Genomic DNA, 23,727 nt, shown 5'->3' on the forward strand with positions numbered 1-23,727 from the left:
AGGTTCAAATTGGTTCCACATACACCTTATTTTCCTTACTTGGCCTCGTGTAACTTCTTATTCCCAAATGTAAAAATTTGGATTGGTGGGAAAAAATTTCTTCGAACAAGGATGTCACCAAGGCTGTCAATGACTATTTTGCAGAATTTTACAAATCCTACTTTTTAGATGGGATGAAAAAATTGGAAACTCGCTGGACCAAATGTGTACACCTTGATGGAGACCATGTTGAGAAATAAAGGTGATTTTTCAAAAAAAATTGTTTTAACTTATTTTTTTACCAAACTTTTCAAACAACCCTCATATGTGAGCAGATCTGTTGATTGGCAGCGACAGAATCCATACTGGCAGTTATTTATTAGGTTGGTGCCTTCAAGGTAGTGTAGGAATTGATGATTTTTTCCATTATTTTAGACAGGACTGACGTAAGCAGTATAGGGCAGTAGTTGGACAGCAATGACTTGTTGCCCTTCTTGGGAATGGACTGAATATACGCCAGTTTCCAGGTTGTGGGATAGATGATAGTGGAGTAAGAGAGTATATATAGGTGACATAGGATACATTGGACGACATTAGGACAATATGCAGAAGTTAGGAAGGTATAGCATAGGAATGCAGGGCAATTAAGGATGCTGCTGTTATGATTTGAATAGGCTGGAAATTTGGGAAAATTATTAATCTGTTAGTTCAATGCTAGTAAACGTAATGTTATGCACTTTGGCACGATGAGATTTCCAATGGCATGTTATATTAGTGCTATAATAAACTGATGGGGTTAGTGATTTTGCTGTTGTGGTGTACAGAGATTTGAAGTTCACTGGCCACATAGCATAGATTTACAAAGATTACATCATGATTATGGAATGCACACCAGGATAAACACAGGTAATATGACAGGGGTCTATAAACTTTTGCACGGACTATAGGATACTGGGTAATGAAATTTTTTGTTATATGGTGTTGTGTCCCATTCTTGTTTATTTATATATTTTCCTTATACTTTTCTTTCCTTTATATATCTTATCCCTTTTCTTCGCGTATCGTCACCTCCATACTATAAATCTAAGCTCTTGCTCCTCTTAGTATCCTATAACATTTATTTTTCAAAGCAGGATATTTAGTTTATAAAGAAATTTAAAACAAGAAGCAAATTCCTAAATAAGTCTAGAAGTGAAATAATCATGCAGTCGTAACCTTGATCTTGTAACTTAACTTTTTCTCCCCCCCCACACACACACCTAGGTTCGTACGTTATTACAAGCGGTGCATTCAACGGCAATTTTAGACAACTGAATATTTGATAAGCAAAAGTTTATTAAACTCATAATACAATAAATACAATACAATACATTAAATTCTAAAATCTACAATTCACTACTAAGATGATACAATGTTTATAAGACAAGCAAAATAAAAAAATTAAGATTTCACACTAGCACATGGGATAAACTGTTATGCCTCCACAAAGGACTCTACACACACAAGATAAAGGGGCTTTCCCGTAAAAGATTAAGTTGGCTTAAATCTTTCAACCGCTTAAGCACAATAATGTGATATAATATTTCAATTAGACACAAATGGAATACACACATTAATTCACAAGAGTTATGAGGGCTTAGCAATTCCGTTGCGACAATGAACACCACATTCAATTCTCTTAACCTTTCTCAGTTAAGGGTATATTACATAAACTAGAATCTATACACACTATCGCTCATTCAGTAATATTAATAAGCTAGTTCCCGCTTTTCTCTATATTATTAAGTGAGCTAAAGTCCTAACACGAATTACAATTGCAGCTAGTAACATGAATTAATTACAACTGCAGCCATATTAAATTAACAAAATTAACATAAAACTTTTCACAATACCCTTTCTTTTAAGGTTACATGGTAATCAGCATTCATATTTATGAATTTAGGGACACAAAACATATGTGTTGAAAAGATTATTTTACTGATTAATAATAAAATAATAACTTGACATTTCAACCCCTGTATTGAGGTCATCAGAAGGATATGTGTATAAGAACCAAGCTACATGCTGTTGCACTCTATACAGGTAAATTACATCTTCGTTGTTAACTAATATTTTTTCTTAGCCTGCCCTCTAGTGATTTAAAAAAAAAAAAAAAAAACTACAATAAACTCTGCTAAAGTCCTCACATACTAGGATTCTTCTGGAATTATACAGTTTATATTGTTATACTACGATTATCTTCTGAATTGCTATTGAATGTTCACAGGAGAGAAAAAAAAAAAAACTCCACCAAGTCTTCTTTGTATTGAGATTTTTCTTCGTGGTTGCTATGAAGGTTGTAGATGGGTCCTCCACATTCTTGGAATGGTTAGACCATCAATTTTATTCAAATTCAGATCATGTTTGAGCATTTCACAAGCTTCCTTGAATTTCCGCTCGAACCAGGTTTTGGTGCGGTGTAGGGACTTGGTACCTTTCCAATCAATTCTGTGGTATGTTTGGAGTGCGTGGTCAGAAAGGCCTGTTTTTCCAAAATGGAGGTATTTTATGTGTCGTTTGTGTTCATCCTTTCTGATTGGGATGGTTCACCCTGTTTCCCCTATGTATGGTATGTTATATGTGCAATCTATTTTGTAAACCCCTGGGTGGGCTAGGTGTGGCAGGGGATCCTTAGAAGAAACTGAGTAGGTGTCTTAATTTTGTCGGGTTTAAAGGTGGTTTTGATGTTGTATTTGTGTAGTGTTCTGTCTATTTTTTCAGAAATGCCTCTAACATATGGTATAGCAATAGCATTCTTGAAATCTTTTTTGTTATTAGAGATATCTTTGTGGAGGATCTTGTGAATGGTTTTTATACTGTATCCATTTTTTATAAAGGTATGTTTGATGGTCTCATATTCATGGTTAAGAGCATGTTCATTTGAACAAATGGTTTGAGCTCTGTGTTTAAGGGTGCTTATGACCTCTAGTTTTTGTGTATGTACTGGCCTGTGTGTGTGTATAGGTTTGTGGTAAACTGAGAAGGAGAGACAGCCTGAAGGAAGACGTGTGACAAGTGTGCCTAGGAACGGAAGAGAGTTGTTTTTTTCTATTTCAATGGTGAATTGGATGCGTTTGTGTTGTTTGTTCAGGTGGCTAAGGAATGTATCTAGTACTTTGCGGCCAGGGAGCCAAATGGTGAAAATATCATCGACATCTGAGCCAAATTTTGGGCTTTAGGCACGCCGATTCTAGAGCTCGTTGCACAAAGTCTTCCATATAAAAGTTCACTATTGGGGGGGAAGTGGTGAGCTCATGGCTGTACCCTCTTTTTGAAGGTAACAATTGTTTTGCAACACTATTGGACGTAATGACGTGTCTGTTTTGTGTACTTTTGGCAAGCCATAAATTCTGGGCGCGCAGGCATACTGCGGTATTAATTTTTTAGTTGTTTCTTCTGGCCATGTGTTAACTGATTTAAGTAGTTAGTAATTTTTTTTTTTATTGCATTGCGTGGGGTTGTAATTTACCATTTGGTAGGTGTTGTGGTCCGATACCAAATGGTTCATTTTTTCAATGAAGCTTGATTTAAACTCCACTGCCCAACAGTGGCATTCCCTTTATCTTTGTGATAATAATGTCACGGTTATTTTTTTAGGGATTTGAGGACTAGTTTTTCCGCTTTGTTTAGGTTGCTGCTTAATTTTTTGGTTGAATTTAGTAAACAGGCAGTTTCCATCCGTATTTTGTCAGCTAAATTGTTGGGGAGGGATCTTAAACCTCTCTCGATATGATATATTATATCTAGTTTATTTACTGACCTCGGAGCAATGGCGTAATTTAAAACTTTCTCCAGTAGCGAGAGTTCACCTTGTGGGAGGTTGTAATCCTATTGGTTGATAACCAGACAGTGATCCGATGGTGGTTGGTTCTCCTAACTGGATTTGTGGGTGATTGGCTGCTCCTTTCGTTATGGGGTCATAATTGTCTTGTGCTTTCCTGTAGTTTAATGCTTGAAACTTTGTTATTAATTGTTCTTTGTTTTTAAGTAATAGGTGCTTGGCCGAGTCGTCTGTGATCTTGCCTAAAATATTTCAAATTTCTGGATGAACGTAACTGGATAGCTCAAATTTTAGTTGTAACACTTTGGCTTGGATAGATGCTGAGTTCTTTCGTGCCTCGTGGATCTGTTCTCTTAATGCTTTTTCTAGCCTAGCATAGATACGGAGTGCTTTAGCTGATGTAAATTTCTTCTTTAGTTTAATGCAGTTGGGTATTAAGTTGCTGTCTCTACATCATTTCAAAAAGGCTAGTCGATTAATTAACATGGAACTACGTATCTTTAGCCTACCATAGAGGCTGCACTGCTTGTGGGTCACATCTCCATGGATTATGATGACTTTTTCTTTTAAGGTTACACGGTGATCAGCATTCATATTTATGAATCTCTTCTGTTCCTCGACACACTTGCACATGTCTTCCTTCAGGCTGTCTCTCCTTCTCAGTTTACTGCAAACATACCCACAGGCCAGTACATACACAAAACTTCTTATCACCACCCAACACAAAAACTAGGGGTCATAAGCACCCTTAAACACAGAGCTCAAACCATTTGTTCAAATGAACATGCTCTTAACCATGAATATGAGACCATTAAACATACCTTTATAAAAAATGGATACAGTATAAAAACCATTCACAAGATCTTCCACAAAGATACCACTAATAACAAAAAAGATTTCAAGAATGCTATTGCTATACTATATGTTAGAGGCATTTCTGAAAAAATAGACAGAACACTTTGCAAATACAACATTAAAACTACCTTTAAACCCCCAAATAAGTTAAGACATCTACTCAGTTCTTCTAAAGATCCTCTTCCACACCTAGCCCACCCAGGGGTATACAAAATACAATGCACGTGCAACATACCATACATAGGGGAAACAGGGCGAACTATCCCAATCAGACAAGACAAACACAAACGACACATTAAATACCTCCATTTTGATAAAACAGGCCTTTCTGACCACGCACTCCAAACATACCACAGAATTGATTGGAAAAATACCAAGTCCCTACACTGCACCAAAACCTGGTTTGAGAGAAAATTTAAAGAGTCATGTGAAATGCTCAAACACAACCCAAATCTCAACAAAAATGATGGCCTAACCATTTCAAGAATGTGAAGGACCCATCTACAACCTGTATAACAACCTAAACTAGCCATAGAAAAATCCCACTACAAGAAGACAACCTGGTGAAGTGTTTGTAACAACAGCAACTGAAAGAAATCATACTATAACAATCAGAACTATCCAGAAGAATATTAATACATGAGGACTTCAGTAGTTTATTGTAGTTGTATTTATTTATTTTTTTATTTTTATTTTTTATTATTTTTGTAGCTCAGTGGATGTGGCGTTTGCACACCACAGCACTTGGCCGCACGAAGGAAGACTTGGTTTCGAGTCTAGTCGGCGACTAGAGGAAATTTTTCTAAGCCTTTTTTCGACCAGTTCCCAAGTTAGTCGATCTCTGGCAGGGCAAGCGGGTTTTTCATCCCATAAACTCAAGAAAATCGACCGTAGAACCCACATTATTTCAGACATTAAATATATTGTGTTAGGGTTAGGGACCAGGAGATGGTGGCACATTTGAGATGTCTCTCTTCACCGTGCACCGCTTAATTAGTGATAGCCTTGGGCCATCTATCTCTGATTGGTACCAGTGGAGACTGAACTGCCCACTCAGTCTCCAAAAGTTAGATAGGGCTAAATGGCCTCACCTACTCCCCGTATACAGGAATAAAAAGGCGTTAGCTTAGCTGATATATATATATATATATATATATATATATATATATATATTATTATTTATTTTTTTTTAATCACTAGAGGTCAGGCTAGGGAAAAGGATTAACTAACTACATAGATTTAGTTTACCGGTATACAAGGCATGAGCATGTAACTTGTTCCGTATACACTTGTATTCTTCTGATGATGACATCGATACAGGGGTCGAAACGTCAAGTTTTATTTTATTAGTAATTAATAAAATAATCTGTTCAACACATGTGTTTTTGTGTCCCTAAATTTACAAATATGAGTGCTGATCACCGTGTAACCTTAAAAGAAAGAAAAACAAGATAAGGAGAAAATTATGTATGGAGACTCAATAATCAGGGGAGTACTTAATGAAAGTATGACAAAATTGTGTTTACCGGGAGCAAAAATTCATGATATTAGCCACACCAGCCAGACGCAAAAAGGTAAGTCGAAGGAAATACTTGTCTTGGTTGATACCAATGATTTGAAAGGTATTCTAAAAAAGTATTCTATGCAGAAGGATGTAAAGGAGTTCTTAGAATAGGCAAAACTGAAGAGTAAGATGGTAAAGATTTTAAGTCTCCTACCAAGATATGATAGAGGCGAACTGAGGAGGAGGGCACTTATAGCCAATAAGTATACACGTAGATTGTGCAAAAGGATCAACGTAGAATTTGTGGATCAGTGGTCTCTGTTTGACAAAAAGAAGGATTTATACAATGCGAATGGACTGCATCTGAATAGTTTTGGTGTAGGTGTCTGAAATTTGTTCACGAGCATGCTGATGTACAAATTCAGGGAGGTTTAAGCAATTAGGGTGGAAGCAAGTGAGTTTGTATGAAGGCACCCAATGAAGCGAGTGAGCATATGACTGACCAAGTGAGGAATCTAGTCTCTCAAGCAAAAAATTTTGAATAGAGTAGTCAATTCAGGAAGTAAAGATGGGTGGGGTAATAAAGGGATGTTGCAGCAGGAACATGAGGGAGGAGTTTTTGGCATTGGTTAGTGCAACCTAACCAAAGGTTATAAGAATTAGTGAGACTTGGCTAACAGAAGATGATGTAGTTACATGGATTGAATGTGAAAGGTGATGACAGTAGATGATTTGCAGCCAAAAAGAATAGGAGGCAGGTGGGAAGGTGAATGTTCATTTTAAGTAATTTGGTGTGAGATTAAGACCAGTAAGACAAAACATACAGTTGGTTGTTGCTATAGGCCAGGGAGTTCCACAGATCACCTGGAAGACATGCATCGCTAAATGAGTATAGGTCAAGTGATTATTATGGGGGACTTCAACTATGGAGATATAGACTGGAAGGAACAAAGATCAGATAGCAGAAAGGAAATAGAATTTATACACATTTATCCTCATAGGGCACATTCCACAGACTTTTTTTTTATTGTAAAATATTGTATCCCCAAGATACAATATTTTACAATAAAAAAAAAGTATCTTGGGGATGTTGTAGTGGTGGAGAGGATTCAGAGGCAAGTGACCAAGATGGTGAGTGGTCTGTGGAATGTGCCCTATGAAGATAAATGATTGAAGATGTGTGGATTGCAGAATTTGATTGATAGGAGAAAAAGAGGGGATATGATTGAAACATTTAAGTTGCTTAAAGGATTTTATAAGATACATGGAGGGGAAATGTTTCAGCATTTGGTTAGAGGGTCCAGAACAAGGGGTCATCCATGGCAGTTGAATAAAGATGTGGTTAGTCGTGGTGTGAAGAGTAGATTTTTCGCTTAGAGTGGTGAATGAATAGAATGGGTTGCCAAAGTCAGTTGTGAGTGCTTTTTCTGTATGGGTTCAAGGAGAGGTATGATAGATTGGGTCTCCAGCAATGAGTCTTCAGACTCTGCCCGTATAATGATAATAATAATATCCTTACTAATTTTTTTTTTTTTTTAAGTTGTTCCCACCCATGTAAGATTATTTACATTCCATACTTTGGATGGGCTAAGGATTTTTTTTCCAGTTTTTATTAATTTTTTGCCTTTTTAATATATGTTTCACATAATCTGGACACCCTGCTCCTCTACAGACCAAATGCGGAAATTTTTCAATATGCTTCATATTGAAAAATTTCTGGGAGATGAAATTCATCTCCCACCTAAAAACAATCACAACACAAAGATCCATATCCACGGGGGATTCAAACCTGCATTTATCATCAATGTAAGATACTTCACATTGTAGAACAAATTGTATTAGCAAATAGAAGGCACAGGCATAAGCAGTCTCATCTCACCTACTTTTGCTGATTACTTCAGAGCATTTGGAAAGCCAACATTTTAATGCTATTTTTCCTCAATCTTGTATCTGGCTATGTTTTGTTAATGGTTTTATTTGAAGTCTGGTCCCACTCTAAAACAGAATTACTTCAGTTCCTGGATACTCTTATTAAGTTCACTATTGAAAGTCAATTTAACATCTTCCCTTCCTGGATATCTTAATCATCCCTAACTATAAAGGCAAATTTGCATTTTCTACTACTGCGGCATTCTTTCACTGGCAGGTATATATCCCTCCAGCTTCATCATTGTCCTTCAAAAGACAGGTACTGGAAACGTGTGAAGCATTTCCAAAGGACTACAGCCTCATATAGTTCAAGAAGGATATTGATAGATTACTCTACTCCTGATCCCAGTCTATGCATGGCATTTATTTTCTACAGGCCCTTCTGTTTCTTGTGCATAGAAGTAATATAAAAATAAAAACAGAAAATTATCAAAAGTCTTGTACACAGAGCATGCACAATTTGTTCGTCAAACTCCCTTTCTATCAGAAGAATTAAATAAACTAAGATTCATATTGTCACCTAATGGATACAAAGAAACCACCATTACAGAAAATAATAATTGTCATACTGTAGCCAGACTACAATCTAATTTTAAGAGGATTTCCATACCCTAACTTAATGGGACTTCTGAACAAAAACCAAGTATGCTACTCTTTGCAATAGAAATAGAATATGCTACTTTCAAACGAGAATGAACATTATCTCCTTTTCCCTCATCTACTAAACTTAAATTGCCTCCGTTATCCTTATCTGGTGTTTATAAAGTACCCTATTCATATTGAAGTTTATATTTTGCACAGACTGGCTGTTCTGCTAAGATCAGAATCCAAGAATATCAAGATTACATAAGATTTCTAGAATAAGAGGGTTCAAGTCTTGAGTTTCATGACATTAACACTAAATATAGGATTCATCAGAATCAGAAAAAAAGTGTTACACTACAGTAGATTTAAATTCAATTGTCTATTCCTTGAAATGTGTGAAACCCTATGTCATCATCCTAATCTTAATCAAACAGACTCAAAGTTTTGGGAAATAGTTGCCATAAAGTATTCATTTTTTTTTAAATTTATATTTTTAATTTTATTACTTTTTAAAAAAAAAAAATTTTGAATTACACAAATATAACTGCCTCTATGGAACTTTAATAGTGTTCACTCAGCTATGACCAAGACAGAGAAGTATACTCATGCTGTTTGACTCATTCTTTTGTATATTAACACATTTGAATATTATAATCAATTCTTTTGCTTTCTCCTTGAATGATGCTCATGTTACAGTGAGTGAAATATAGTTGTTAATGAATTCTGATTTCCCTTAAATATGTTAAACAGTTTTTTTAAAGTATTATATATCCACCACATTTCTATTAAACATCTAGTTATACATAAATTATAATTCTATCAAAACATAGTTTAGACAAATTGAATAAATCCCTTAATAAAGTTGTAAGCTTTGACAATAATACAGCTAAGAAACTATGAACACTCATTTGGGAAATGACTCCTTTTTATATGTCTCCCAAAAATACATAATGAACTGTACTGATTTTCTTACAAAGAGAGAGAGAGAGAGAGAGAGAGAGAGAGAGAGAGAGGCAAAAAAAATGTCTATCCCATATAATAAATGCACATACTGGCACTGTAGATCATATATCAAATATTCTACACAATTTCTAAAATGATTATTATCATCATCATATTCTTATATGGATTTTTAGTTCTTTGTTTTTTTTTTACAACATTAGTATTTTGTAGTATATTAGAGTAGATTTTCATCTTTTTATAGTATTTAGTGGCTTTAACAACACTTTTATTATGATATTGTAATATTAAATACAAATGTAAAATGGCACCAAAAATAAAGAAGCAACAGAATGCTAATAAGAAGAGCAAAATAGTGAACAAGAAGGTTTTTCCACTAAAATGATATTGAAAATAATTTGACCTCCAAAATTGCTAGATTAAAGGAGATGATGAGGAAATTATAGAAAGTCAAGCAGCATTTAAAGGAGCATAGGAAGAATAAAAAAATTCATCAGCAAAATGGAAACCAACAAAGTATGGATTCAGGAAAGTTAGTACATAATAACAAAAATCTGGTAAGTAAAGTTGATTGTAAACAGAAGGATGTTATTTGGTATGATGACTATCATAAAACATGTCATTGATGAGTTGGTTATAATGTCAAGTTTTCCCAGAGCAAAAATTAAAAATATAATGCAAGCAATTGAAAAAAAAGAAAAGAAACACAAAAGAGGTAGTAATTCTGGTAGTGATGATTTCAGTATGAGAATGGATATGAAAAGGTTATTGGGAGAAGCGAGAGCAAAGAATGAAAAAGTAAAAAATCTTTAGTATATTACCTACATATGATGGAAATGAATTACAAAGAAGGGCTATGATGGCAAATAATTCAATGTGTATGCTGTGTAGAAGGAACGGTTGCAGTTTTTGAATGTGTGGAGTGAGTTGGATGGAAGTTGGATTTGTATAAGAGAGACGGCATACACTTGAATGTGTTTGGCATTCAAGTGTAGATATCAGGAGTCTTGAAAAATTATTAATTGATATGAGACCTAACAGAGAGAGTCAGGGAAACTGAATTCTGATGGGAGGAATTGTGAGAATCTGTGAGTAAAAGAGAGAGAAAATGTTAGATAACTGTATTAATGAGAATAATGGGTATTATTATTATTATGGAAATTGTTAAGAAGAAAAAACAATTTTGGGTTTGTCTGGTTTGGACCTATCAAGCTTGTATTAAGGTGCCTGCATAAGTAAGGAACTAGATAAGAACAGAGATCTGCAAGCTATCGAGCTGTGTCATGCAGACCACACACTCTCTCTCTCTCTCTCTCTCTATGTTCACTGGGCATCTACAGATGCCGTATGGTCACTCCAATGCTCGATGATGTTCCACACCAGGCCTCGCCATGTAGTCCTGTTGTTTGTTTTTCTGACTGCCTCAACTCTTTGAAGATCAGTCACTCCACACACGCCATCCATCCATCTCATTGATGGTCTACCCCTCCCTCTTTTTCCAGGAACTTTACCTTCTATTACTGTTCTGAGAAGTCCTCCTTCCATCCTCTCTATGTGTCCAAAATATTTTAACTTTCTTCTGTCAATATCCTTAAGGAGCCTTAAAGTTCTACTAATCTTTTCTAACACCCATTCATTTGTACACCTTTCAGTATATGATATCCTCAACAGCCTTCTGTAACACCACATCTCAAAAGGATATCCGTTTCTTATCTGACTTCTTTAGGTCTCGCATCCATAAGTCGCTGTTGGAAGGATGGATCTATGGAGATAGATCCATCCTTCTAGATTTTAGACAGGTCTCTGACTGTTGTTTTAGCCATTCCTAACCTTTTTCTGACATCTTCTGAACAGCAATTCTTCACATTAATAATGGATCCCAGGTACTCAAACTTGCTGACTTCCTCAATTCTTTCTCCATTAAGATATACTTGTTTCTCAAGAGCTTCTCTGTTTGTTTTTCCTTTGAGAACCATGATCTTTGTCTTGCTAGAATTGAGTTGAAGTCCTCTGTTATTACTGATCTTGTTAACTTCGTCAAGAATTAGTCCTAGTTCTTCCATGTCATTACAAAGGGGTATTGTATCATCAGCGTACCTCAGATTACTGATCCATCTACCTCCTATCATAATTCCTGTCCTGAGCTCATCCAATGCTTCACGCATGATGTCCTCTGCATATATACTAAACAAGTGAGGAGAAAGTAAACATTCTTGTTTAACTCCTTTTCCAACTTGAAGCCAGTCAGTCAATCCAACACCTGTTCTTACTGTGGCTTCTTGCTCCTTATACAAGTTGGCTATCAACCTGATAGTGTGTTGAGGAAAACCCATTCTTTTCATCACTTCCCACAGTTTCACATGTTCAACACATCAAAAGCTTTACAGAAGTCTAAGAAACGCATTACCAGAGGGAGTCTGAATTCTTTATATTTTTCTATGATCTGTCTAAAGCAAAGGATCTGATCTCTGACGTCCCTACCTTTCCTAAAACCTGCTTGTTCCTCGGGCATCTCTGCCTCAACTTTGGCCTCAATCCTATTTAGCATGATCTTTAATAAAATTTTGCTTGCATGAGATATCAAACTAATAGTTCTATAATTCTTGCATGCCTTCTTATCACCTTTCTTGTGAAGAGGTATGAAAACTGACTTCTTCCAGTCTCTAGGACATGATCCTGTCTCCCATATCCTTGTAATCAATCTATGAAACACTCTTATCCCTCCATCACCTGTGGCCTTAATTAACTCTGCTGGGATTTTATCTGCACCTGGGGCCTTATTGTTGTTGAGCTGCTTAACTGCTCTTTCAACTTCATGCCTAAGTGGAGAAGGTTCCAAATCAAAATTTTCTTGGTGGGAGGACTCCACATTTTCTTTATCCACTCTGCTGTACAGTTCCTCACAGTATTCTTTCCATCTGTTTTTGATTTACAACTCTTCTGTTAGTAATGATCCATTCCCGTCTTTGATGATATTCAATTTGGGCTTAAACTTGTGCTTTAAGTCACGAACTAAATAAAACATCCTTTTATAATTATGCCTTCTCATCTGGAACTCTATTTCTTCACATTTATTAGTATAGAACTTTTCCTTGTCCTGCTTGGTGATTTCTCTATGTAATCTCTGTATTCTTCGGTCCCTGTGTCTCTTTGTTTTTCCAACCGCCTTCTTTTGATTAGCTCCCATGTTGAATCTGATATCCATCGATCTCTTGGTTTTCTTATTGGGCTGAGATACGTCTTCGCTGTATCCTGTATTATCATCTTGACTCCTTCCCAAAGCATTTCTGGTGAGATTTCCTCATTGGTCTCCAAAAAATCATCCAGCCGAGTTGATGTTTTTTCTGTGAATCCACTAGGAATTACTCTAACATCCAATCTAGTGGAATGTGCCTGACCTGGAAGTTTTCGGAGTCTTAGTCTTACTTTGGCTCTTACCAGCTGATGGTCTGTACCACAATCTGCTCCAGGACAAGTGTGCACATCAGAGATGCTTGTCTTCCACTGCTGGAGAGCCAGGATGTAATCAATCTGGTCCCTTGACCTATCAATGTTAGATGTCCAAGTATAGGTCCGTCGTGGATGTTTCTGGAAGTAGGTATTGGTAATAACTAATCTGTTAGCACGGGCAAATTCCAACAGTCTTTCACCATGGGTGTTACGTTCACCCAGACTAAACATGCCACACTCCGGCCTGACTCTCATACTCTTTCCCACTTTTGCATTTAAGTCTCCTAAGATGTACAGTATGTCTCACCTTGGTAGGCAGTCAAAACAGTTTGTAAGTTTTCATAGAATTCTTCACTCTCTTCTTCAAGCCTATCTGTGTGGGGTGCATAAACTACCACAACTGATACATTGGTAGGCTGAGCCTTAAGTCTAATGGAGAGTATCCTATCATTAAATGGGGTTATAACCAAGAAGGCTTCTTGCCTGAGTTATTTTCAGTATCACAGCTATCCCATGATGTTTTGAGTCACCACCTGAGTAAATAACTAGCTTACCATCCTGTCTTTTGAAGTGACCTTCTCCATTCCATCTGGTCTCTGTAATTCCCAAGATGTCAATTTTATACCTATCCATCTCTTTACAGACAATCTCAAGAGTACCCATCTGTATACCCCGGACATTCCATGTGCCTATGTAAAATTCCTTTCTAAGATTAATCTTATACATTCTGTCTTGCTCATTCACAGTATCACTGACTTTTGATGGAGACTGTAATATACTTCTCAAACAGGACCCTCTGCCTAAGCCCTGAACTCGGCTCTGATTATGCAGACCACAGACAAGAGTATACAAAAAGAACATGCAGGTAACTAATTCTGTTTGTACATGAATGTTAGGGGTATAAGAAACAAAGGAGTAGAATTTGTTGCCTTGAAACTGAATTCTGATGGGAGGAATTGTGAGAATCTGTGAGTAAAAGAGAGAAACAATGTTAGATAACTGTGTTAATGAGAAGAATGGTTATTATTATTATTATTACTGAAATTGTTAAGAAGAAAGAACAATTCTAGGTTTGTCTGGTTTGGACCTATCAAGCTTGTATTAAGGTGTCTGCATAAGTAGGGAACTAGATAAGAACAAAGATCTGCAAGCTATTGAGCTGTGTCATGCAGACCACAGCATACAAAAAGAGCATGCAAGTAACTTATTCTGATTGTGCATGAATGATAAGGGTATAAGTATCAAAGGAGTAGAATTTGTTGTCTTGATCAAATTTTGGGACTTCATATTGTAGGCATTAGTGAGACCAGGCAATCGGAATTAGACATATTGAGTGCAAAAGTACAGCATTTTTAGGAAGGATGAGAGAGGAGAGGAGTGGGCATGCTGCTAATGATATCAGTTGACTTGAATTCAGTTAGAGTTGACAACTATGACTGCAATACTAGTAATAGTTTTTCATATGTTATCGTTTCTGCTGGATCGGTTACTAGTGATGAAAAAATCCATCACCAAATAAATATAATGGGTGTGAAAAGAGTAATCATAATGAAGGGGGAAGACTTTAATTATTCAAATATTAATTGAGTAGCTGTGAAATCCCATAAACTGAATTTATTGACTGTTGCAAGACAACTTCCTCAAGTAGCATGTGACAGAAGGAACTCGTGATCAAACAGTGTTAGATCTGATTATAGTGACTGAGGGAGATTTCAGTTAAAGACATAACTATTTTGCCTTCAGTTGGTGACAGCGATCATGAAGTACTCACTTGGAAAATGGCAAAGTTTATGAATGTTCTATTCAGATAAGATTACATGCTGAAATACACACCAGGAAATTATGACCACTTGAGGAGGGTGATGGGTTGTGTGACATGGTATCGTTTCCAGAATGGGAAGGATATTGACAGTGCATGGAAAATGTTTAAAAAATACTTGAATGATGCAATATCAGAGGTGTCCATAGAGTTAAAAAAATAAACAGAAGAGTGAAATAGATCTGCCATGTAATTAAGCAAGACATTCATAAGAAAAAGATGATGTGGAAGGAATACCATGAGCATAATGATGATAATTATAAGCAGCAAGCCACAAGAATCATAACTGTTGTATGAAAAGCTAAGTCTGAGTATGAAAAGAAACTGGCTCAGCAAGCTAAAGACAACCCACAATAATTCTATCATTATGATGCAAGTAAAAGAAAGAATGAATTTAAAAGAATAACTATACTGAATGCAGATGGTATGTGGGTGACTGATGTAGAGGTGATTGTTCAACTAATGAGTAACCAGTTTGCTAAGAGTTATCAACCTCATGTGTATGAGGAGGAAGTGTTAGAGATGTTGCACAAATTGCATAAGAATGCTGCAATAGGAACTGATGGAATATCAGCATGGATGCTAAAAGGTTGTTCAGCTGAAATGACTTTTCCTTTGACCAGGCTATATAATTTTAAGTCTCAGAACAGGGAAGATTTCACAGGTGTGGAAAGAATGTATGGTAATCCCATTGAACAAGGGTGGTGCAAAGACCGATATATCAAACTATAGGCCAATCAGTATCAAAGAAGTAGTGGTGAAGATTTTGTAAAAGTTTGTAAGTACTCACATTAAGAAACGGATTGACAGAAAATCTCTACTTTGCAATGAACAGCATGGGTTTACTAAGAGAAGGTCAAGTTTCAACAACTTGCTCACATTCCATAATAATGTTACAGTTGAATTGACAAGGGGGAATGGATACACCATGATACTTTTGGATTTTGCTAAGGCTTTTGACAGAATACAGCATGGAAGACGCATATATAAATTGGAAAATATGGGATATGATCATAAACTATTGGCATGGATAAGAGGATGACTGACAGATATCAAAAAGTCATAAATAGGGGTGTGAATCTGCAAGATACAAAGTAACCAGTGATGTGCCTCAAGGATGAGACTTTGGTCCATTGTTATTCAATCTGCACATTAATGACATTAGGAAGGATATTTGGCATGTGATACACAGCTATTTGCTGACGATGCATAGATAGGTAGGGTAATCAGGAGTATGCTGATATGCAAAAAAACATTCTGCAAAAAAAAGATATCCCTGTATCTGTTGTTTGCTTATTGTTGGAGAAGTGCTTTAGAAATTATCAGCCTTACTGCATAAGAAGTGGCATTAGGAAGTCTCCAGTAGAACAACAATAGGGTCACCCCCCCCCAGGTCATCAGTTAGTACATGTAACATTATCCTCTGCAAAACACTCATCTCTTACAATATCACTTTCTGCATTCTCAGAGGATTACGGCAGACGCAGGCCTTCACAGTCCTCACAAGCTGTTGTGTCCTACGGTAACATGGTCGACCTGTTCTTTGGTGGTCCAAATGCTTTTACATGTTGAAAATAACAGGTGGATGCATTCCAACTTTGTGAAGTGCTAACACAGCTAAATGGTTCCCATAATCACCCAACTGCATGTTAACCTGTTCAGTTAAACAACTCTCTCTCAACTGATAAACACACAAATGTTGGCTGCACACAGCGGTACTAACACACACACACACACAATTTATTTTATTTCTTCAGCGAGGAAATATTGACTATTTTATCTGTCATGTTTTAGAATTTTCAGTTGTTGTTTAATTGCCACTTTAATTCTGTACTGAAGATGTCTATGAAACTTAGGCAAAAATTCGACAAATCAATAAGTATTAATGTGAGTTTTCATATCATCATCAAATTCCTGCCATGTACCTTCAAGGGGGTGTACAGGATATGATAGTACTACATGAAAAATTTACATCATTACTAACTTCCTATCTACAATTTTCCTCCAATCAGTCTGTTACTTGTCAAGACTCCAATATTATCAGATCTTATATTTCTATCGTCTAAGGCACTTTGTACCGTATCAATTCACCTCTATCTTGGTCTTCCTCTGGGTCGTTTTGCTAATCTTTCGTCGCCCATTCTGTTTAAATGACCATACCACCTGAGATTAGCTCTGCTAATGCATTCCTGGATGCTGACTATGTCAAGTTCTTTCCTAATATCCTCGTTTTTAATATGATATTGCCATTGATGCCATCTGTTCACACCTCTAATCTTTCCCAGGACTCTCATATCTGCGGTCTCTAGTCTTTGGTGAAGTGTTTTACTTCTGACCCAGCTCTCAGATCCATAAGTTAAAACTGGTTTGAACACTGTCTTGTATACAGCTAATTTAGTGTTCCGACTAATTTCTCTCTTATTCCATATGAATTTATTCAATTTACTTCCTACTATACCAAGTTTTTTGATTCTGTTGTCTATTTTCATATTTAATTTACCATTTTCACTAAAAATCGTGCCTAAGTAGGTGAAATGTTTTACTTGTTGCACAGGTTTACTACGTTAACAATGTAGTTGACATTTTCAACGATTCTGCCTATTTTCACTGTCTTTGTCTTTTTATTGCTGACCTTCATATCATATCTATTACAACAGTTATTCAATTTAGTCAGGGAATCCTGCAGACTCGTAGCGGATTTATTGATAAGTATACCATTGTCTGCATATAGCAACGAGCTGACATTAACATCTCCAATTTCGATATCATGTTTAACAAAACTTTCTTTCATAATGTGATACATATAGAGAATGAATAACAGAGGGGATAATGTACATCCTTGTCTCACACCAGATTTAACATTAAACTATCTTCCTGTACTTCCATCAATTCTAACTGCTGAATTACAACTCAAATAAAGACTAAGTATTGCTTGATATAATGCCCCATTGACACCATATAACTGTAGCATATTGAATAGCTTCTCTCTTGGTACCTTATCATATGCCTTTTCCAGATCTACAAAACTTAAATACAGATCTTTGTTATATTCCCATGATTTTTCCACTATTTGTTGTAAAGTGAAGATCTGATCCTGACAGCCTCTACAATTCTTCTCAACCGTTTCTCAAGTATACATGCATATATCTTACCAGGAAGAACACTCAGTAGGGAAATACCTCTGTAATTGTCACATTGGGTTTTATTTCCCTTTGTATATATGGGTACTATTAGAACTCTACTCCAATCATCGGAAATTCGTCCCTCTGTCCAGGTCTTCTGAACTATGCAGTGCAGCCCTGCAAGACTTTTATACCACCATACTTCAGCATTTCTGGTCAAATATCATCTACTCCTGCTGCCTTTCCACATTTCAAGCCTTTGATGGCTTTTTCTACTTCAAGTATGGATATTCCTGACTGCATGCCTAGTCAGTGTTTTTTTTATCACTGTGCTGTCATCACTGCTTGTTTCATTTAGCAAATTTTCAAAGTAATTACTCCATACTTCAAGGATATCTTTTTCTCCCGTTTTCATGTCACCTTTATCATCTATAACTCCTTTTACAGCACTCTTTCCTCCATTCCTAAGCTTCTTCAACAACCTCCAGAATATTTTGCCACTGTCTTGATATTTATTTTCTATGTTCTTGCCAAAGTTCTCATGACTTTTATTTAGCTTGTTTTACACAGAGTTTTGCTTGCTTATATTTGTCTCTGTATTCTCTAAGAGCACAAGCTGACTTATTTGTCAAGAACCTTTGATATGCTTTCTTCTTTTCCTTCACTGCCTCTTTAACTTCCTGTGTCCACCATGGAGTTCTGATTTTTCTATTTTTGCAGACAACCACACCACATGCCTCTCTGGCCGAATCAATCAAGGTTTTCTTCAAGGCTTGCCACTGAATCTCTAAAGTTTGGTTCCTGTTCTCAAACTCTTTCATTTTTTCTTCAATAATCTTTGTGTATTTTAGTCTACAGTTCACACCTGAGAGCTGCTCAACTTTAATTCGCTTTAAAACTTTCTTACATGTTATTCTTTTCAATATGGAATTCAATTTTATCCTGCTCAAGACTAAATAGTGATCACTTCCAATTTCAAATCCTCTGTACACTCTGGTGTCCTGAACCAGGGAGAAAACATCACTATCAACAATAACTTAGTCAATGAGACTTTTCTTATTTCTTGCCTCTTCTCTCCATGTGAATTTGTGCACATATTTATGTTGAAACATAGTGTTAGTAATAACCAGTCCATGTCCTGAGCAGAAATCCAACAAATATTTGCATTGTTATTAGCTTTGCTCTTTTCTCCAAATTTTCCCAATATATTTTTGAATGTCTGACAATCATTTCCTACTTGGCTATTTATATCCCAAACAAGGACCAACTTTTCCTTTTTCATTGTGTCAGATGCTTTCTCTAAATCCTCAAAAAATTCCTCCACTTCTACCTTAGTAGAATCTTCTGTGGGACCATAGGCACAAATAAGTCTCATTGTCCAGTTCCCCATTCTCATATTTGCCCACAGCACTCTACTTGAGACTGGCTGCCATTCAAGAAGATTAGCCTCGTATTTAGTGTTGAATACAATGGCTACTGCTTCTTTTCCTTGATTGTCCTTGCCTGAATATAACATTTTGTATTTATTGCTCAGAAAGATCTCACCAGTTTTGTCTTTTTTGTTTCAGTCACCCCTATTATCGATCTGGTTCTTATCTAATTCCTCAGCTAGCTCATTTCTTTGCCATTCAGGCTTCTTATGTTGATAGTACCAATCTTTAACTCTGGTGATGTTGAGTTGGGGTGTTTTTTCAGATTTGTTCCAGTAGCTGACTTTTCGTTGTTCACCCTGTTTCCCTGGTGAAAACAACGGGGGGGGCGTTGTTTAACCGGGCAATGCCCCAGCTGACATGAAATTTTGTCATGTTGTACCATCATTTTGTAATTTGGTTTAAGCCAATAAGAATTATAATTTGTTCGGCTAAATCCAAAATTGCCAGCCTATCCTCGTTTGTTCAGTATCCAGGTAGATGCCCAACAGGGTGCACCACAAGAAGATGAGGACTGGACATTAGGTCAGAAGCCCTGGTTGTTTCTCTGCATTCCTTTAAAGGCTATGTGGAGGTCTCCTCTTAGTTATACAGCTTTGATCCTTAAGTACCCCCTGTGTGGGTTTTCTTCTGTTTTATAATTTGCATTTATTAATATAACAGATTGTGCAATTTTCAACAACTTCATTATTGTGTCTAATGGGTTTTACACTTGTTGCTATGTTGCAGGTATCATTAAAGTACAAACAGATGCATACATATACATACAGTAACATATACTACAGCTATACAGATATGGAACTGAAAATTACATACCTTCTGAAGTTGGAACAACTGACCATTTTTGGGATTTTATATCAAATATGGGAATCTATTAAGTAATATACACTAGTAAATACTGAGTATTAGAAATTATAATTAATTCTTACTATAGTTCATTCACAAAAATTACAAAGTTCAAGTAATGGAAGGTTTGCTAGAAGAAAATCCTCTTTAGAATAATATCTAGAGATGTTATTCTAAAGAGGATTTTATCTAATATTTTATCAGGATTTTATCAAACTTATCTAATATATAAGTTTGAATGAATATTCAAACTTATATATTAGATTCATATCAAGACTGAAATTTGTTAATATATGAAAAATAAAGTGGTGTCATGTTAAAAGAAAAGTTATCCTTATAAGGTATCTGGATGCTATTTCAAACTAAGTCAATTATACTGTATTCTATAAGAGCTGATTATATTTACCTATGAAGGCACAACCACATTAGATTTTGTGACAGCTATAATTGCCACCCAGTTATACAAGGCCATATCATATGCTTCAGCCTGAATATTACACCATCATCATAATATAATAGTTAATTACAAAGTAGAACACGAACAATGGATTAATTTGAAAAAGTAAGAGTTGCTTTATGTATAACATTCTTCTTCTTCTTCAACCATTTGGTTCTGTCCACTGCTGGACGAAGGTCTCCCCATATTTTTCAAGACCACTTGTTATCTGCCTCTCCCATCCATCTCACTCCTGCAACTTGTTCCAGTTCATCCCTTCACATTCTTCTTGGTCTTCCTCTTTGTCTTGTTCCATCCATTGGTCTCCACTCTGTTGTTTTTCTAGTCCATCTCCCGTCAATGCATCTGGCAACACGGCCAGCTCATCTCCACTTAGCCTATTTAAGGTATTATACAATATCCAAGACCTGTTTGCGATCTTATCCAGGTATTTGCTTTCTTATCTCTTAATGTTATTTTTAGCATACTTCTCTCCTTACGATGTGTTGTTCTCAGCTTTTTGTTTAGGGCTTCTGTTAAAGTCCATGTTTCTCCTCCTTATGTTATGACAGGAAGTATGCACTGGTTGAAAGCTTTCCTTTTTAGACTCATACAGATGTCACTACTGAATATGTCTCTCATTTTCCCATAAGCCATCCATCCAAGGTGAATTCTTTGTTCAGTCTCTTTTCTTTGGCAGTCCTCAAAAGATATCAGCTGGCCCAAATAACAAATGAGATAACTTGTTCTATTTCATGGTTTTCAACTTTGACAGTTCTTTGGTTTATGTATTTATTCATCATTATTTTTGTTTTTTCTCTATTTATTTTTAATCTAATTACTCTGGAGGCTTCATTTAGCTGATTTAGTCTTTCTTCTAGATCTTCAAGATTATCTGCTATTAGAACAACATCATCTGCAAATTTCAGATGACGCAGCCCTTCTGTATTTATGTTTATTCCTTCTGTTTCCCAACCAATGTTTCTAAAGACTTCTTCTAATGCAGCTGTAAATAGTTTGGGAGATATAGCATTATCACATTGCCTTTTTGTACTGGAAACTTTTCACTGTTTTTATATAATTTAATTACAGGATGTTTTAGCATTTCAATATATAGTATCTCAATTCCCTAAGTTTCAAGAGCTTTTAGTATTGCAGATTTTAGTACTGAATCAAATGCTTTTTCATAATCTATACAGGCCAGACATAAGGGTTTGTTGTATATTCAATAGCCTCTTACAGCAGCTATTTTCTTAGGATCTTCATATTACTATTGTTTCTTTGATTTTCCCGGTATTATACAATTTAATTTCATTTTTCATCCTTTTGTGTAAAGTTTTACAAATTTCTGAATATTCTATTTTATTAATCTCATTCAAATCTTTTATTTTCTTCATCAGATCCAAAGTTTCCTGTCTTAATTTTTCCTCTCTTTGGTGCCTTTTTACCTCCTATTTCTAGTGCACAATTCAAGAGAGATTTTGTTAAGATTTCATTAGCATCATTGATGGTAGCAGCTGTGCTTTTTTAGTTCATTTTTGAGTGATTCTCTATAACAGCTTATATTGTGGTAGAGGTTTTGTAGATTCACTAAATTGGACTTTTTTCTTATGAGCTTATTCTGTTCCCATTTTTTGTTGATCCATACTTTTGCCCTTACTAGTCTGTAGTCACTTCATATACTGAATCTATTAAGCACTTCAGTATTACTTATTATATATCTTTTGTTGAAGAGGATGAAGCCTATTTCATTACAGGTTTGTCTATTTGGGCTTCTCCAAGTCCATTTTCGGTTGATTTTCTTCTTCTTGAAAAAGCTGTTCATAATAAAGAGGTTATTTTCTTCTGCGAATTTAATAAGTCTTTATCCTCTTTCATTCCTGTGTCCAAATCTAAATTTACCAATGGAGTTCAGATGGTCATCTCTGCTTCCGATCTTGGCATTAAAGTGGTGCATTGTAATTATGTAGAATTCTTTAGGATTATTTAGTGTGGATTCTAATGTTTCATAGAAATCGTCTATCTCATCATCTGAATGGTCCATGGTTGGGGCATATATTTGTATAATTTTCAGTTGGTATCTTTTATTTATGAAGAGACTTAGTTCAGCTATTCGTGATGTTATTTTATTAACAAACAGGACATTGTCCTTGAGTGTTTTATTTATTAGGAATCCTACACCACCAGCTGAGTTTCTTTCACATTCACGGAGGTAGAGTAGATGTCCATCTTTTAATTGCATGAGTTTCTTCTTTCCTTCTTATCTCTGATAGGCCCACAATGTCCCATTTTATATGGTCCAATTCCTTCATCAGCTTCCAATCTATCATCCTGTAGAGATCTGCAATTATATATTCCTACTAATATCCTTCTGTCATTGTTCATTATAGGGGGTTTCATCGTAGATACTGGAGACTAGCATATTTTTCGATCTAGACCCTCTGCCTAAGCCTAGGATGCATCCCCTTTTTATGCTGGGTGATGGATGAGCAGTATGTAATTTTCCTATTTGATTCATCATTTACATTGTCCTCATGGGGGGGGGGGTATATTTGGTCTTATAGCACCACGCTGGCCAGATGCGTTTGTGCCATGAAATGACACAGCAAATTAGGAAAGATTCACCGCTAGCCATCAAATACTCTAATAACACTGGAGGGAAAGGAGCAAGAACAGAAGAAAGAAGCAATGAAGGAAGAGGAGGGACCAGTCTATAGATAATATAACAGATGTATATTTCATGAAGTAAGACATGGTCCAGTATCAGGTACCTCGGGTTTGCCACACCTGTACTCACTAAAGTGAGTCCCTGAAGAAATATATAACATTTCCCTATGTATAACATTATGCAGCTTTAAATGGAAATATTGCAATACTGATAATTTATTAGCCATTTAAAAAAAAAAAAATTATTGATGTGTGATTACAATCACACAAGCAGTGTTCCAATCTAAGTCTGATCAGTGAAATAAGGCCTCAGTGCATTCTTTAA

General features: G+C 35.9%; 1 protein-coding gene across 1 annotated transcript in view; it reads right to left on the reverse strand.

Annotated features, from left to right (window-relative positions):
- The window catches only part of slim (scruin like at the midline), a 269,055-nt gene that overhangs the window by 108,501 nt on the left and 136,827 nt on the right, over nt 1–23,727 (reverse strand). The window contains exon 7 of the mRNA XM_090407794.1: nt 20,270–20,324. Within this exon, the coding sequence (XP_090263920.1) occupies nt 20,270–20,324 (55 nt within the window). The remainder of the gene's footprint in view (nt 1–20,269; nt 20,325–23,727) is intronic.

The sequence above is a fragment of the Typopeltis vanoorti genome, chromosome 1 (assembly GCF_054136105.1).
Source record: "Typopeltis vanoorti isolate ZY-2024b chromosome 1, IOZ_Tvanoo_1.0, whole genome shotgun sequence".
In the NCBI taxonomy this organism is placed as follows: Eukaryota; Metazoa; Arthropoda; class Arachnida; order Uropygi; family Thelyphonidae; genus Typopeltis; species Typopeltis vanoorti.